Source organism: Euprymna scolopes, chromosome 45, assembly GCF_053919585.1.
Source record: "Euprymna scolopes isolate OS-2025 chromosome 45, ASM5391958v1, whole genome shotgun sequence".
NCBI classification, from domain to species: domain Eukaryota; kingdom Metazoa; phylum Mollusca; class Cephalopoda; order Sepiida; family Sepiolidae; genus Euprymna; species Euprymna scolopes.
The window spans coordinates 28509140-28527519 of NC_136526.1; the positions used below are offsets into that span (position 1 = coordinate 28509140).

At 34.8% G+C, this 18380-nt stretch overlaps 1 protein-coding gene across 1 annotated transcript; it reads right to left on the bottom strand.

The window, feature by feature from the left end:
• Positions 1-1137: 1137 nt before the first annotated feature.
• LOC145269321 (uncharacterized) lies at positions 1138-16154 on the bottom strand. The gene is made up of 2 exons (XM_080125020.1): positions 16001-16154; positions 1138-8072 (listed from the first exon to the last, which is right to left on the bottom strand). Exon 2 carries the CDS (start codon positions 7697-7699, stop codon positions 6719-6721), a length of 981 nt encoding a protein of 326 aa, XP_079981146.1. The 5' UTR covers positions 7700-8072; positions 16001-16154; the 3' UTR covers positions 1138-6718.
• Between the last annotated feature and the right edge of the window lie 2226 nt (positions 16155-18380).

Consider the following 18380-nt stretch of genomic DNA (forward strand, 5'->3'; position numbering starts at 1 on the left):
TAATGTGATCCATGTGATGATAATGTGATCATGTGATGATAATGTGATGATGTGATAATGTGATGATAATGTGATCATGTGATGATAATGTGATCATGTGACGATAATGTGATCATGTGATGATAATGTGATCATGTGATGATAATGTGATCATGTGACGATAATGTGATCATGTGATGATAATGTGATCATGTGACGATAATGTGATCATGTGACGATAATGTGATCCATGTGACGATAATGTGATCCATGTGATGATAAGTTGATCATGTGATGATAATGTTATCATGTGATGATAAAGTGATCCATGTGACGATAATGTGATCCACATGACGATAATGTGATCCATGTGATGATAATGTGATCCATGTGATGATAATCTCAAGTTGTGCCCTACTTTACCAGTACCACCATAATTTGAAGAGGAATGAAGTCATCAGCGGAAGTTACCGTCCGCCTGCCTATCACCCTCTTACTAGCAGTGTCAGAAATTTCGTGAAAACTATTGAATAATTCCACCCGCCATCTTTCGAAGCTTATAAATCCTCGAAAAATGTAATTCAAGCCCTATTTTTTTTTTCAATTAAAGGAGGACGGACCAAGGTTTCATTAAAAAAAAAAAACAAAAAAAAAAACAACATAGTTTATTAACGATTCTGATACCAAGTACGATTCCGCTGATTCCCGTGAAATTGTTGTTTTGAAATATACTATTATATAATCGAAAGTTTTTGTGTAGCGAAAAAATTTGTTACAGCGAAAAAATGGAAATACTTAAGGGAATTTCAAAAACGATTTGATGTTTTTTGTAAAATTTCTTTCATTGAAGATAAAAGTCAGAACAAATATTTTAAACATGAATTAAACATGAACCATGAAATTAATAACAATATAAAAAAATATAAAGAAAAAGGCCAGACGTACATGAATGCTAACCCCTGTAGCGAAATGCGTATCGGCTCCGATGTTGTATGTTGTTCAACTGAGGGAGAAGTTATATTTTAAAAGGAAAGAATCTTTGCGTGTGTCACCTGTTTTTTTTTGTTTTTTTTTTAATTTATTTTGGCTTGAAATTTGCCCATGATTTTTATTATTATGATTTTACCTGTTTTTTTTTTTTTTTTTTTATAGATTCCAAGATAGCAGTGAGAAGTTAGCCAGTATTCATCCCCAATTTATACGACGAAGCAGAACTGCTAACCATCCACATGATAAGAACCAGGATTGAGGGATGAGTGCATCAGATAAGTTTAGCGAACCACGTTTTCGCAACACCTTAATCATCTTCATCATTCTATGCAATTGTCCGTTTTTCTCTTACATTATATCTTATCATTGCTCATGCAGTAAAATTGCTTTAATATCAATTGCTTCGTGGTGTTCCCTTCTTGCAAACTGTCGCCACATTTCTGATAAGAACGTATCTACTGAATTGTTGCTGCATTCTCATGTATGAGAATTGAACTTTATTTCAGGGAAAAATTAATCCCAACACATTGGTACAACACAATGCATGTGTTACTGAATATCTGCTCTCCTGACAGATCTGGTTTCCATATATGGTCACGGTCTACAGATAACATAGCAGCTACTATTCTGTGCATATCCAAGATGGCATCAGCAATTTAAGTTGTTAGTATCATTGCTGATTCCATTATCGTGTGCGTACTGCTTATGGCATTCACTGTTGCTGTAGGATAAAAGTGCACAGACTTCACTTGATGCAGTCTGAAGTTCTAAATCACTTGCTAGGCCCACGTGTCCATTCGAAAAACAATTCATGTTTCAGCCTGTGTAAATACGTATTTATCTGAGGAAAACAAACGATTCATGTCAGGATAGATCCACTGTGACTAGCATTCTAACAATGCAATTCTTTGTAATTCCAATGAAATGTCATGCCCACATTTCTCAACACGTCTGTCCTCAATGATTTTGACATGGAAACACTAGTGAGTATACCGTTTATGGAAGCCAACAATATCGATGTAAGATCACCTCTGAATCAGATAACAATTGGTAATTGAATGTCCATTCTATATTGAAAAGATGATGTTCCGTCACGTTCAACACAGACACGACACATATTATAATTGGGTCTTAATCCACATAAGAGGTGGTTTGGCCAAGATCATACATACAACGTAACATCCCTGAGGTCCACTATCCAGATTCTATAATTGCCAAGGAGTCTGTGATTGTAAGGTGTCATTATAGGACAACACCAGTGAACCACAATAATTACATAAAAGCAAATAATTCTGCCTAGTTCACCGAATGATAGAATGTGACACAAGCAACATTTGTAATTCCATAATAAACAAATTGATCATTAAATTCTCAGATATATCTTGACCTTTCAAAATGAAACACCAGATTGAGACGAGTGACGGACATCAGCTTTTACGCAAGATAAATCTATTTTTGACTGATTGAGGTACTATTTCTAGTATGAGAAACATCGTAGTGAGATAAAAGTATTATCCACAATTACTCGGTTTCATACTCGATACATACTGAACACTCCCATTTTCTATCGATCTGGTCTATTTTCTCACATTCTTAACAGTTGTGAACAACTGCTCTTACTGCTAGTTTAGGCACAAAATATAACGGTCACCTGACTCTAAGATGATAATGAAGTTTTTTCAATTATGTTAGGTAAGGCAAGCACAAACTCTAGCTGTGTGGAGTTCTCTCTCTCACTCACTCACTTTGTGTCTCTCTCCTCACTTCATTTAGCCACCGACATAGATCTCTTGTCAATGAGTCTGCCAGTTTCTGGTGAGATCTTACTTGTCCTACGTCAACAAAAATATTGTATTTTTTCAGTTATCATGTTTATGAGCATCTTGTTTGCGGCCTTGCAAGCGACCAACACTTTTTCACGAGTACCCTAACCCTAACCCGTACCCGACGGTCACCCAGTGGTCCACAGAGGAGTCTGTTATGTGTACTACATTGATCTTCTGCTTGCATGGGATTTTAAATTATTTTAAGACAGAATCTAGTTCTGCTATGTTTATGCTATAAGCATTCTTTCTTAGTTGCAACCAGCAGCACCCTCAGTAATAGTTTTATTAGGGCCAAGAGCCTTGCCTACAACCAGGCAAATTGTGATCACCTACATATTCATGTTCCTTGGAGAGAATGTGATTGATGCTCTTCTATCATAGACTTCAAAGCAGCAGCATTAATTTTGTCAGTCCTGTTTGATAGGTGAACACAATGTTTGAAAAAGCCGGCCACCATGGGAAACAATTCATAAATGGCCAATAATTTGCAACACTCGTTACATCTTCATGTTGTAGTCATAAAACCGTCCACAGTGCTGCTTGCATCATCTTTCCTTTAAATATCATTTTTCAGTAAAGCAAAAGACCCTTCGGCATCAATCGGCAAGCATCCTCTCCTCGTGTTCACGTGGGTAAATTTGTTCCTTGTTTCCATTCTCGGATTTTCTCTATGCAGACTTTTGCATCACCAATGAATAGATGAACATTTGTTTAATTTATAATCCCTTATAGTACGTTATCAGTATCATTTAGTTCTTTGTATTATGCAAACTCTTTCTCATTAAATTGTAGCAACCAATCTTTTCATTTGGGTCTGCAACTGGCGTTTCCTTCTTTAATTAATTCAATATCAATTTTTCAGAAATCAGAATTTTGTATTTTTCTGGCGTATATATAGCAAAATCACACTGACACACTTGTTTCCATTAGATCACCGAAGTTAAGCAACGTTGAGCCTGGTCTAAAATGGATTATCATTTGGGAATTCAAGGTGCAGTATGTGCTCCCCGCTTATCTCAGCATTGTTTCCAGTTGTCTAGTACTTCTTTCAGGTGATTGGATATTGCACAACTCTTTCCTCACAATTACTCATACCGCTACTCTTACAGGGATATCCATTGTCTCTTGAAACTGAACAGAAGCATCTGTGTAAATGGCACCTAGGTCATTTCATTGCTGCAACACACATTCCGTTTGTCAAATTTTTAGAGAAAATCAACTTCACTCATACAGATTTCTACAAATGTCTCCCCAAACTGAATACAATAATAGCAATGATGTTTAATAGCATATAAAAATCAATCATTTCTATTACTGACAGAAATTATTGCAAAGAAAATATAGTTTATTTTATTAAAAAATGAGAAACGTTATTATTGCCAATGTAAGTTGTTTATTCTAAAGAAAATCAGTCAAAAACTATTAGTGAGTTACAAGGGTGATTCAATAAATAAGGTGATTGTTCTGGTATAAGGACTTCTAATATAGATTTAAGTTTACTTTAAAAAACATTTTTCTTTTACTTTTTTCATATGTATTTAATTTCATTTGCAGATTCAAAAATCAGTTAGTTTTTGCGATTAACAAAGATGGCCGACCAAGAAATATATTCCAGGATTGAACAGCAATCAGTTGGCAAGATGTTGGTTGCTTGAGAATGTCAACTGTGTATAGTGTCACGTGTTTAAGCCAAAAACTGTTTACAAGTGAGCTCAATTGTTTAAAGAAGGACAGCAGTGTTGAGAATGAAGAGAGATGCCTAGAGAAGTGAGGCCTCCTAAGGTGATCGAATCAGTCAGTGACCACATTCAGCTTGAGAGAAGAACAATGGATTATGTTGCAAGGATTTTAAAGTTATCTGCGGGAACAGCACAAAAATTGTACCTTATGACCTTCGTTACTCGAAGGTCAGCTGTCAGTGGGTGCCAAAAATGCTTACTGTAGAGCACAAGCCGAAGAGGGTCGAGTTGCCCCAGCAGTGTCTGTCTTGCTATGAAAATGATGGTGATGAGTTCCTGAAGGTGACCAGACAAGGGATTGGGACGATAAATCTAAGTCCAAACAGCAGTCCATGTGTTTTGGAATATGCAAGGCTCCAATCACTAATTCATTCCTTGAGAAAGAAAGCACTGTGAACAATGTAAACTGCCAAGGCAGGTCAAGACATACAGAAGATGAACATGAGTCATCCATCAGGAATCATCTTGCATCATGATGATGCAAGGTCTCATACAGTAGCCCAAATGGTGCCGACCATCAATGTGCTGGGTTGGGAACTTCTCCCTCATCGCCCTTATAGCATAAACATTGTCCCTTCACCTGTTTTATCCCTAGAAAGCATTTATGAGACATGAAGCTTTAAAGTGACAATTAAGTCAAAGGTATTATGACCGTCTAGCTGAAACATTAGTCCAACGACTTTTATGCTGAGGAAATACAGAAGCTTATATAGATAGTAAATGTGTGCTGGGAGACGAGGTTTAAAAAAAAAAGCTTCTATTTGTATTAGAAGTCTTTATACCAAAAGATTCTACTCATATATTGATAACCCTCATAAAAACAACATATTATTTCTAATTGGAAAGTCAACTTATTGTAAAGGAAATGCACTTGGTTTATTTTTTAAATCAGAAAATGTTATCCTTGGTAGCATAAATTATTCTATTATATGAGTCAAAGAAAATATTATTTTAAATTTAAAAAGTAGTAAAACAAATTTTGTTCATTCATTTATGAAATGCATACTTTAATCAGAATAGATATTTATGCAAATTTTAAAGCATATTATAACTGTGATGAAATATTATTTTGAACTCAAATCAATCACAAATGATATGTAAACGCAAACAAATAATTTTGAATAATTTTTTACACAAATATTGTTGTACATATTTTTTAAACAATGGTTTTTGAACAATTTTTTAAAATAATTATTGGTGTACATATTTTTTAAACAATGTTTTTTGAACAATTTTTTAAAATAATTATTGATGTACATATTTTTTAAACAATGTTTTTTGAACAATTTTTTAAAATAATTATTGGTGTACATATTTTTTAAACAATGAGACATTAAGTGGCCCAAGCCACTTAATGTCTCAATCAATGAGTGGCAAAACCTGCACCAACCAGCTGCTTGTAGGTCAGCCATTATTTTAAATCCATTTGTAAGTAAGCTTTGATCTTGACTGGCTACAATGAGTCTTTCCTCATCAAATGAAAGTCTCCCACTCTGGAGGCATTAGAGTGAAACATCCCTGTCTTTGTATATACTCCTAGTTAAGCTTCTTCAGGAACTTTCCTACTCTTTTATGTTGTTATTCTTGTTTTATAATTTCGATTTTTAAAAATTTGTTTCAGTATGTTTCAAAAGAGGAAATAGCTCCTTCCTGGAACTAACGCTTGATTTAAAAAAAACTTTGATTTATATCTGAGGGCTCTTTTAAGGATAGATGTTGTGTCAACTGTATTCATTACAGCTTGGTCTTCCAGATATTGTTTTCATGTATTTAAGATTTATTTTATTAGACCAGTTGCTCCTATCACAAGCAGTATAGTGTATTTCTTTCAGAAACTATATCGTTTTTAAATCATTTTTAGGTCCTGATATTTTATTTTTGTGTTCAGCTCTATTAAGGCCATAGTAATTTTGGAATGGTGGCATCAATAATGAGTGCAACTCTTTTGGGCTGATTACAATAATGAGTGCAACAATTATTACATTTATTACAATCCGTCTGATCATGTATCAGCCCACATGTATGTCTTTTTCATAGGATACCATCAACTTTTCGTATAATGTTATTGGTGGTGGTTGATGTTCCTAACCCTACATCTCTCCACAGATCTTCCGACGAAGGTATTTACTTACTTTAGCCGTCGACTTTTAAAGTGAAAATAATAATTATACACTTAAAGTTCTATTAATAAATGTCAGCTTCGTCTTTTGTATGTATTCGTGAGTGAACTGTCAAATGCTGTTTTCGTGAAAATGATCGGCCACACACTTCACAAGAATAAGGCTTTTCTCCAGTGTGTGTTCGTATGTGAATTTTCAAAGTTTGCTTTTGTGAAAATGTTGATTCACACATCTCACAAGTATAAGGTCTCTCCTTTGTATGTGTTCGCGTGTGAACAATCAAATGTTCTTTTCGTGAAAAGGACCTGCCACACACTTCACAAGAATAAGGTTTCTCCTTACTATGTGTTTGCATATGAAATTTCAAATGTCCATTTTGTGAAAATGCTGATCCACAATCTGGACACAAATAAGGTTTTTCTCCAGTGTGTGTGCGCATATGAATTGTCAAATTTGTCTTCAGTGAAAATTGTGAGTCACAAACTTCACAAGAATAAGGTTTCTCTTTTGTATGTGTTCGCAAGTGAGCATTCAAATGTTGTTTGCGTGAAAATGATTTGCCACACACTTCACAAGAATAAAGTTTCTCTCCTGTGTGTTTACGCATGTGACTTTTCAAAGTTTGCTTCTGTGAAAATGTTGACTCGCATATCTCACAAGAGTAAGGTTTTTCTTTCGTATGTGTTCGTGTGTGAACTTTCAAATGCTCTTTTCGTGAGAAGGATTTGCCACACAATTCACAAGAATAAGGTCTCTCCTTCGTATGTGTGTGCATGTGAAATCTTAAATTTACCTTTTGTGAAAATGATGACCAGCAAATTTGACAGGAATAGGGCTTTTCTCCAGTGTGAGTTCGAATGTGAATTTTTAAATTTTCCTTCTGTGAGAATGCTGAACCACACACTTCACAAGCATATGGCTTCTCTCGTGTGTGTGTTCGCGTGTGAAGTTTTAAATGTTCCTTTCGTGAAAACGACGATCCACACTCTCCACAAGAATAAGATTTATCTCCAGTGTGTGTTTGCATGCTAACTTTTTTCTCCATCTTTTTTGCAAAATGTATTTTAACATTCAACTAGCTGACAATATTTCTGCCAACTTCACTAGTAATCCTGGACATACCTTAATATAGTTGCATTGCTTTTGAGAAATAGGTAAAACAGAAATATATTTTCAACATCTATTTTATCCATTTCTTCTCTTTTTCATTCATAACCTTAAGAATTGCTTGTGTCAGTCAATTTTTTAATACTAATTTAGCCATTTAAGTATAATCATTATGCTTGAGTAGTGTCGGCCTTGACAACTGATGACATATAAAAATGATATTGATAAATTTACATGAGTAGAGTGCTCCTTGGAATGAAGATGTATGTGTAGTCATTAACTGAAGTAATTTTTTCTTTACCGCAACAAATCTGTCAAAAAAAAATCATGTTGTTAATAATAATGAATAAAAAATATCATTAAACGTTTTCACAACTTGTTTAATATGTTTCGATTTAAGTCATAAATATTTTTCTGCCATATTAAGCCTTAAAAGATTTGATTGTATATATGTATAGATCTTGAGTACATATATATATATACTCAAGATATATATATATATATATATATATATATATATATATATATATATTCGACATACCCATTTGTATATGCTTACATAAATATACACATACATTTATGCATATATTGTACACACATGTCTATATATACACATTTAATTTGCGTATATTTGTAAAAGTGATGTTTCTTCTATGCATATCAATTACCTAATTAACATTTCTTATTATGTAACTCATGATCTTTTGCTTTTTTTTCAGCAATATATAAATAAATTTAATTAAAATATTGCAGATTTTTTAATATTCAAGCTTATTGTAAACACTAGCAACAACAATACAAGAATAAAAGCAGTTCAGAGTCAATCTTGTTCATGTTTTGCTTTTTCTTTATTGTTTGATATTTTAGGAAACTTTCTAAACAATTTTCTTTTTTTATAACATGGGATTTCTAAACAGTATTGTAATACTCACCAGAGTAGCAAGCGTCCATGTAGTTGTGCACTGCGTGGATGTGCGTGCGAGCAGTGGCGTGATGGAGGAGTCACGAGGTTATTGTGTTACTATTGCGAGCATTACTGACGATTGAAGCTATTTCAGCAGTGTAAGCCACAATGTACTGGTTAAGCTCACGTACACAGTTATCGTAGGTTGCGTGTCACTTAGATCTTGTCTGGAGAGCAGGGCAGTGCTGACTGATGTGCTTCATGCACAGTTTTGGGCTAGGTGCCCCATGCCACCACATTGGAAACAGCGCAGTCGCCCCCGCCCTTTGTCAGTGCAGCTTCTCGCAAAATGACCTCGCTGAACACAGCGGTAACATCTTCCATTAGTAATGAGGCTCAGACTGGGAATCTCCCCGGCCTCGTTCTAGGCTGCCTTTGTCGCCATCACAACTGGTTCCCCCAGGTCTAATATTGACACATTGGAGCCCTTCTGGCGCCATTCCCTCAATTTGCTGGTGCACAGTCAAAGCACCCCCAGCCAATCTTAGGGAAATCACAGTGTGCACTCTCTTTACCTCACAGAGATTGCAGGTCAACTCAGTCAACGACAGATGTGGACCCATCAAACTCTGGCGTTACATTTTACCATTATGGAGGCCATGTATTGGTATAACGTCACGCCAAAGGATAGGAAATTACCTACAACAGCACCAGCCAATACCATATACACATATCATGTTAGACTAAAGGGAATTTATGCTGCACAGCCAGTCAACCAGAAAAGACATGCCAAATATGAGGTAGGGTATCCAGTTTGGGTGAGACTACCTGGAAACTGGTGCACCACCAAATTCAAGCGAGGACCAATCTCTGAGGTGATCAGCCAGCAGTCAGTCCTAGTTGACGGAACCCTGCGCCATGTGCACGATCTTCGCTCAGCTTCTGAGGCGCATCATACAACTACAGAGGAAAACAATGAATCCTCAAGTGATGAGCTACTGATGAATGAAATCAACAGACCAGAGAGTGATGATTATAGTTCACTTGACATGGTGGAAACAGAATCAGAACCAGACCCAAAACCAGAATCTGAATCAGAACCAGAAACAAAACCAGAACCAGAACCTATGAATGTGCCCCTTCGCAGAAGTAAGCGGACTAGGAGACCAACCCTGCAGTGCACTCTGTGTGATCATCAGATCAGGGGGGAGTGTAATACTCACCAGAGTAGCAATCGTCCACATATTTGTGCATTGCGTGGATGTGCATACGAGCGGTAGCGTAACAGAGGAGGGGTGGACTTGCCGCAGGGAAGTGTTGGGTGGGAAAAGAGAAAAAAAGATGGCGCCTGGTGTTTTATAAACTGTGGTTGTGCAAGATCGTGAGATCACAAGAAAACAGAGGGCACACATGCAAATGAGACAAGGTGAAAACTGCATAAAAAGCTTGAGTGAGAGGAGAGGACAGTGTCATTTACAGTCACGAGGTTATTGTGTTACTATTGCGAGCATTAGTGACGATTGAAGTTGAATTCGATACAAATATTAAACAATTTTCTTATTTTATAACATGGTATTTCTAAAAAAATGATTAAGACAAAGTTTGTGTGGCACTAGACAGCATAAAAAGATTATATGCCTTACTTAAACCTAAAACTAATCTTCATCATGTGACAATAGACACCATTTTAAATAACCCTTCCTCAAAAATTAAGTTTCAGTAACAATAAAACCACAAGCTAAAACTTGATTACATGTGAAACACCATTTGGTCAGGAAGTAATAGAATATTTTACATTAATTTTTGTGTGAAAAGTACATTTTTTGAGACTTTGATATAACTTAACCAAGGATTGAACCCTTGCTGCATTAGCAAACACTCTTACCATTATGACAAAGGATTTGTGTTGCACAACTAAACAAATTTTCTTGAATTCACCCAAATCGATTTTTTGTTTTTAAATTTAGATTTTTTTGTTGAACACAAACGTTAAGACATGAAAAGGAAAACGAAAACCATTTTCTCAACTTTTTTAGAGTAAACTTAAAATTTTCAAATACATATCCTCCACCCAACAAAAACGAGGGATTGCTCATTCAGAGGGTAAGTTTTGACCTCGTCCAATGCGGGTGACAAAACATTTTAGCGGACTGTGGCATTATAAACCCTCCCCCCAACATGGCCAGGGGGTGATTTGGCCGTAAGCAGAGGGATACACAGAAATAAGCAACCACTATGCAATCCCACAATTCCCTTTCTTTTCTCGATCTCTTTTTGTCTGGACAGCCATGAGGTGAGCACGTATTTTTGTCTTTCTCTAAATGAAAGGACAGGAACACCCCCTCCCTCAGCATTAGTTAAGGTCAGTTAGTTTTAATTGTGAACGTTAATTATCACTTGTAAATTGTTTTGTAAAAATATTCTAATATTTTCTTATAAAAAATAAATAGTTAATTATATTTGCCATATATTTCAATTGTGTCATGCGTTGTTTTTTTGTGTCTGCCTTAAATGTCTACATTAATAAATGAAGCGGACCTGGAGAAGAAGATTCCAAGCATGTCAAACTCTCAAGGAACAAGACGTCATTCTGGGAGAACAACCAACATTCCAGGTATGCCTTTAATCTTACCCAGACAGAAGGACGTCTAATCGACAGATTTTCCTATGCGGACGGTTTTCAAGACATTTAGTGTAACACATGGTCGGTCATATCCCAATGACCCACCTATAAAACAAACTGACATTTGAGATTTATATAATAAAAAAAATAATCATTGCTTTAGCTTATGTATTGAATGTATGTGCACATTAATTAGAGGTAACAGCATTACTTGCCTGTTTGCAAAATATTGGTTTTTGATCAAGTGGATTATTCTTGTTCTTTCCATATGACCAGTTAGTGTCTGCTTAAGAGTTTCACATGCATAGCAAAAAGGTACGTAGTATTTCTGCAACAGAGACAAAAGCTGCACAAATCTGTAGGCAGAAAATGTATGAATTGTTATGACAAGAAGTTATGATGCATAGGTTACAATCTGATTGTAATTCAAACATTCAAATTTAGAGATTTTTTTTATTTAACCAGACTAATAACATTTCAAAGGAAGATGACTTAAGAATTAAATTATTTCATGAATAAAATAAAATAAAACTGAAAACTTTTACTTTCTGGCTGTTTCTTTTCTCGGAAACTTGCTTTGCCAGTATTTGTATGATTAAACTTTCTATAACTCTTTTTAAAGTTTCCTTTTATTTTTTACTAAAACATGTTTTCTGTAAAAAAAATAATGTGTTCAAATGATAACAGCCTGGTACAACCCATTTCAAAATAAATTCTAATTTACTTTTTGACATATACAAGTTGAATTTTTAACATATACAAGTTGAATTTTTAACATATACAAGTTGAATTTTTAACATATACAAGTTGAATTTTTAACATATACAAGTTGAATTTTTAACATATACAAGTTCAATTTTTAACATATACAAGTTCAATTTTTTACTTTTATTCCGAATGTTTTACCTATCATGAATTATTCGGTGATTTTTAATTCTATATTATATGATTTTTAATTCTATATTATATGATTTTTAATTCTATATTATCGACCAGTTATGATTAACTCCATTTTTGTTTTTTAAATTCTGTTAAAATAAGTTCGGTTTGTGCAAAGATAATATTTTCATTAGAAAATGGTTTATCAAAATAATAAACCCTTTTTATTAAGTCCAATTTAAGATGTTAAATTAATTTTATTCAACATTTTGTTAACGTTTTTGATTAAAAAAAAACTATTTTTCTATTAAAAACGTATTTAGGATGATAGGTGTTTACAAAAATCAGTTGATAATGCCACAAAAATGTAATCGATTTTGTCACAAGATCTGATTTATTTTTTCAAATAAACTTAACACAAAAACCTGACCTGATGGAGAGAAATGGATGCGGTGCAAAAATACCCTAAATCAGTTGTAGAAATCTAGATACATTCAAAAAGTAAAAAATTGTTGCACAGTGTTTCCTTTACACTGTTAGCATTCGACAAGATAAACTAAAAAAAGGACAAAACAACAATAAAAACAATGCCTGGAAGAAAATTCCGCATGAATAAACAAATAGGCTCTATTAGGGTTTCAGGACTTTGATAGATGGGGATACTAGAGGAACAGATTTACATCAACACCTTCACCTTTTTTTTATTTCAAATATGCAAGTTTAATTTCGACTGTTAGCAGATTTTACAAAGCCAATAATTATTAGATTGACAAGAAAGTTCTTGTAGAATTTTTAATTTTGATTTCAAATGATGTATTTTAAAATAAATTTTCATTTTAAAACCTTTATTTTATAAATCATTTTAAAGAGCGTTTTTGCTCTATCTAATCACTTGAATTACAATAATTTCCAAACAAAATACTGAATACAAGGTGGAAAAAAAGCGAAAATGATAAGCATAGTGGTCAGCCATCAGATGTTCATGATGATCAATTAAGAGCTTTCGTAAAAGCCAATCCGCACACAACTGTTCAAGAACTTCTGAATTAGATTTAAAGTATACAGCAATTTCCAACTATTTAAGATTGGTAAAACAAAAAACTTGATAAATGGCTGTCTCACAAATTGAACGACAACCAAAAGAAACATTGTTATGAAGTGTCATCATCCCTTCTTTTACGCAACAAGAATGATCTGTTTCTCGACTGGGTTGTGACTTATGATTAAAAGGTGGGTTCTTTATGACAAGCAGCGATGCTCAGCTCAGTGATTGGACGCTGATGAAGCTCCCCGACACTTCCTGAAATAAGATTTGCTGATTGTTTGGAGGTCTGCGACTGGTCTCATCTATTAGTTTTTTGAATACAGATGAAACCATTACAACAAATGGAGGAAATGCATCAGAAACTTCGACAACACCCACCATTAGTCAACAAAAAGGCCCAATTCTCCTTCATGACAATGCCCAACTGCATGTTGCTAAACTTACCCTAAAGAAGTTGAACAAACTGAACTACAAAACTCTGCCTTATTCGCCTTTTCAGACCTCTCACCTACCAATTACCCCTTTTTCAAGCACTTCGACAATTTTCTGCACAAGAAATGCTTAAAAAACCCAAGCGATAGCAAAAACTTCAGCAACTTCATCACTACCAGAATGCAACATTTTTAGGATCAAGTAAAGAATAGATACCCTGTAGCAGACGCCGCCGCCGCCTGGCAGTGACAAGCGCACATTTCAACTAACACCGGTGATTCGACCTTGACATTGGCACAAGCACATAGCATCGGTTGTTTTTAAACACGTCAAATAGCAAACATGCTCGAATATTTGCCAGCAATTTTTTTTTAAAAATATATTTACAAAACTATTGAAGATTTAAAAGAAAAAATATATATTTACAAAACTTTTTTTTTTTAAGTAACAAAACGAACGTATTTAAATAAAAGATATTTAAATAAATGGGTGTCTTCTGTTTCAGATTTTTGCGACCAAATTTTTGAATCTCGATTGTTTATACTTGTGATTTTATCATGCATAAAAATTGCCCCGGCCTGAAAGGATTTCTCCTTCACTGAGCACCGACATACATCGCACTTTAAACAAATATTGAATTGTATTATAATAATAAATAAATAAATAATAATGAACTTTTTTGTAATAAGTTTTATTCAAACAGTTTTTTATTTGAACTTAATAAACTGTTTTTTTTTGTATTTATTAACTGTTTTATTCTATTTTATAATGAAAAATATATTTTTTAAACATCGAAATTTTAAAATTAAAGTTTTATTTAAAAAAAAAAAAAGACGAGATGTTTTTTCTTTTCGAGATATTTTTTTTTTCACCATTTATCATTTTGAAATTTTATTCAACAATGAAATGATAAAAACTTTTCGTTAAATATATTTTTAAAAAATTATTATAAAATATCTATAAAGTCTATTTTTTATGCCTGTAAAAGTTTGTTAGAAGTTCAAATAAAGTTTTAATTTAATTGAGAAAAAAAAACGCCTCGTCTTTTTTTTTTTTTTAAAATAAAACTAACTTTAATTTTAAAATTTCGATGTTTGAAAAACAGTCCATAATATATGTCATTATAAAAGTTCTATTTTTGTTTGATAAAAAGAATAAAACAATTATTCAAAAGTTGTGTAAATATATTAAAAACGCACCCAGAAAGACGCCCATTTATTTAAATACATTTTATTTAAAAAATATTGCTCGAGAATATTCGTCAAAATTTAATATTTAAAAATATTATTTTAAAAATGTATTAATTGTCGCTGAAGTTAATGTTTTAAAGAATATTAAATAAATATTGAATTGTCTTAAAAACGCACACAGAAGTCCCCCCCAAATGTTTTGTAAATATATATTTTTCTTTTAAATCTTCAAAAGTTTTGTAAGTATATTAAAAAAAAAAATTGTTAGCAAATATTTGAGCATGTTTGCTATTTGACGTATTTACAAACAACCAACGCTATGTGCTTGTGCCAATGTCAAGGTCGAATCACCAGTGTTAGTTGAAATGTGCGCTTCGCTTGTCACCGCCAGGCGGCGTCGTCTGCTACAGGATATCTATTCTTTACTTGATCCGATTTTTATGTTACTGGCATAAATACACTTGTTTTGCGTTGGCAAAACTGTGTTGATTCTGGTGGTGTTTATTTCGATCGCTAAATTTTTGTTTGCGTCAAAATATGTTCATCTGAATTTAAAAACTTAACATGGGGAGGGGAGGGTGTTTTGTACCTATTCTGTACTTAAACCTTACAATTGAATAAAAAAAAAACATATCATAAAACGGTACTCATGCAGAGAGTGATCTATGCTGAAATAATAACGTTATTATTTAAAAGGCCATTCTTAATATAGGGAGGGGAAAGTGTTTTGTACCTATTCTGTACTTTAACCTTACAATTGAATAAAAAAACATATCATAAAACGGTACTCATGCAGAGAGTGATCTATGCTGAAATAATAACGTTATTATTTAAAAGGCCATTCTTAATATAGGGAGGGGAAAGTGTTTTGTACCTATTCTGTACTTTAACCTTACAATTGAATAAAAAAAAAAATATAATAAAACTTTAATTAAACGTGGAAATACGATTTAAAAAATAGCGCGGCGGATCACTCTCTGCATTAGCACCAAAAATTTACTTGGTCTATTTTTGTGATTTTTGGAATATACCGTCTTCATTATATGATAAATAGGTACAAAATAAAAGTTTGTCTTCATTTTTGTTTATTGCTATTTCCACTCGTATTAACAAGTTAAAAGTATTTTCTTAAGTTCAATTTGGAAGATAAAGATTCACACACTTACTAAATAATCCAATGATTAATCATTGCTGGTTTATGAAGTTTCCAAAATATCGCATTAAATGGGATTTAATGCCATAATCCGGTCATCGTGTTCACCTCGTGCAAAGATGTTCATTAAAAAACAAAAACGCAAATATCATCTTTATATTTTCTTTCCTTTATTGAAGAGCGTCATTTTATTATTGGCTTTCCGGCTTGTAGCATGACAACCTTTAGACGTCTTTGTGCTAATTTCTATAATATTTAATATTGAAAAAAAAAAAAAAAAATAAAATAAAATAAAATAAAAAATAAGAGTAATAATTTGGTTACATGGAAAATTTTTATTGGGTTTATTGTATATTGTCAGCTAACATACTTTCTAATTTTCTGCTAAGTGCTACCGGAAACGGTGACAAGGCAAATCAGTTCCTTCGCTTTTATTGTTCTTCAGTATTTCTATTGTGAAGCGATTTATTGAAATAAAATATAAAAGGACATAATTGAATACAATAAAAATAATAAAATTATACAGAGTTGTAAAGTTGACTGTAATAATCAAAGAAAGCGCGCGCGCGTGTTATGCGATTAAACAACTTACCTTCAGATGGGATCTGAGAGAAAGAGAAATTAAAGATGGCAGCCATGGATTTATAAGGTGTAGTCTCATGGAATCTTATGCACACGTATGCAAATGGAATGGGGTCAGTTTTCTGATAAAATGCCTGTTGGCAGAGGGGTTAGCAGAACACATGCTGGAAGTTGAGAGAGAAAGTTGACAGTGATGAATTCTAGCTGAACTTTTGCGTATTGTATTTATTTTATTTTGTTTTGCTGTTGACCAGCCCATTTAACTGCAAGCTATTTCGGCGTTATGGGGAGAAGTTCAACCATTAATTAATACTAGAATTCGAATGCTCAACCCCAGTACTTGACTTGGTGGAGAAGGTGAAACTGCATTGCCTGTTGTCTAGTGAGAAGAGCATTGAACACGTGAACATGTAGAACATCTGTCCTTCAGGGGCTTTCACGGTATATCAACAGCTTAGTTCTGAGGAAAAACAGGATTATGAAAGGATCAAGGCAGCATTATACAAGGCGTGTGCTATCGACCCCGCCACTGTTTGGGAGCAATTTGAGGCAAGAACCTTACATCCCAGTGAAACTGTCGACGTTTATTTGGCTGAGCTGACAAAGTCGATGGTGTTGTTTGATGGGCTGCCTGAATGGGCCTTGGCATGCAAATTTTTGGCAGGGCTCTTAACCAGAGCAAAGCAACTCCTGCGGGTTAGCTCAAGCATAGCTTCATTGTCTTTTAATGACCTGGTAGATCGGGCCAGGACCGTGATGAAGAATACTTATGAGATGAGAGAATCAGTAGTCGCTGCTGCACAACCCACATCAAGTGATGATAGACCGTCCCATGGGCCCAGCCTGCATGGTGAAGTCATGTGTTATAGGTGCAATGGCCAGGGCCACATTGCGACGACTGACAGCTGTTCGCTGCTACCGATGTAATGAGCCTGGTCATATGGCCTGGAATTGTTCAGAAAATGGGGTCGGGGACAAGATGCCAGTGTCGACCCTTTCCCCAAACAGAAATTAGATGAGGCGCTTCCAACCATTCAGGTCTATATCAATGAGACATTGTGCTCAGCATTCGTCGACTCAGGGTGCTCTGGCACCATAGTGAGTGTGAACCTCTGCTGCACTTGGAAGAAGACTACTAGAGTAACCACCCTCAGTGGAGCGACGCAGACATGTTGCGGGGTTGGCGCTGTGAACATTCGCAGTAGAACTGGAAGTTCGGCTAATGTCAAAACACTGGTAGTACTCGAGAAACCGCTGAGCTTTGACCTGCTTCTAGGCTATGATGCCTTCAGAGCCCTAGGTGGTGCTCACATAATGCAGACGGAGGGATACAGTTTCAGGAGAAGGTTCCAGTGTGTGCTGCTTTGAAGATTGATCAGCCAGACTTTATTGTCGAATTTGACCAGCAGCATAAGGCTTGGACAGCCGTGTGGAAGTGGTCGGAAAACCAGGAACCAGCCGAACTGCGAAATGAGGTAACAGAGTACATGTGCCTGACCAAATGAGGCCTGCATATGAAGAGGAACTTCATGATTGGATCAAGGATGGTTGGTTGATTCCCTACCCCTATGAGGAACTTGGATTTCCCAGGGGCCTGATTCCGCTAATGGCGGTCGCTCAGCACAACAAAGCAAAGTGATGGACTATCGCAAACTGAACGCACATGTTGATGCATTCATAGCAGATGCTGACGTTTGCGCCAGCAAGCTACAAGAGTGGCACCAGCAGGGTTCCAATGTGTCCCTGCTGGATCTAAGAAAAGCATACCTGCAGGTCCGAATCTGTAAAACAATGTGGCTATTTCAGACGGT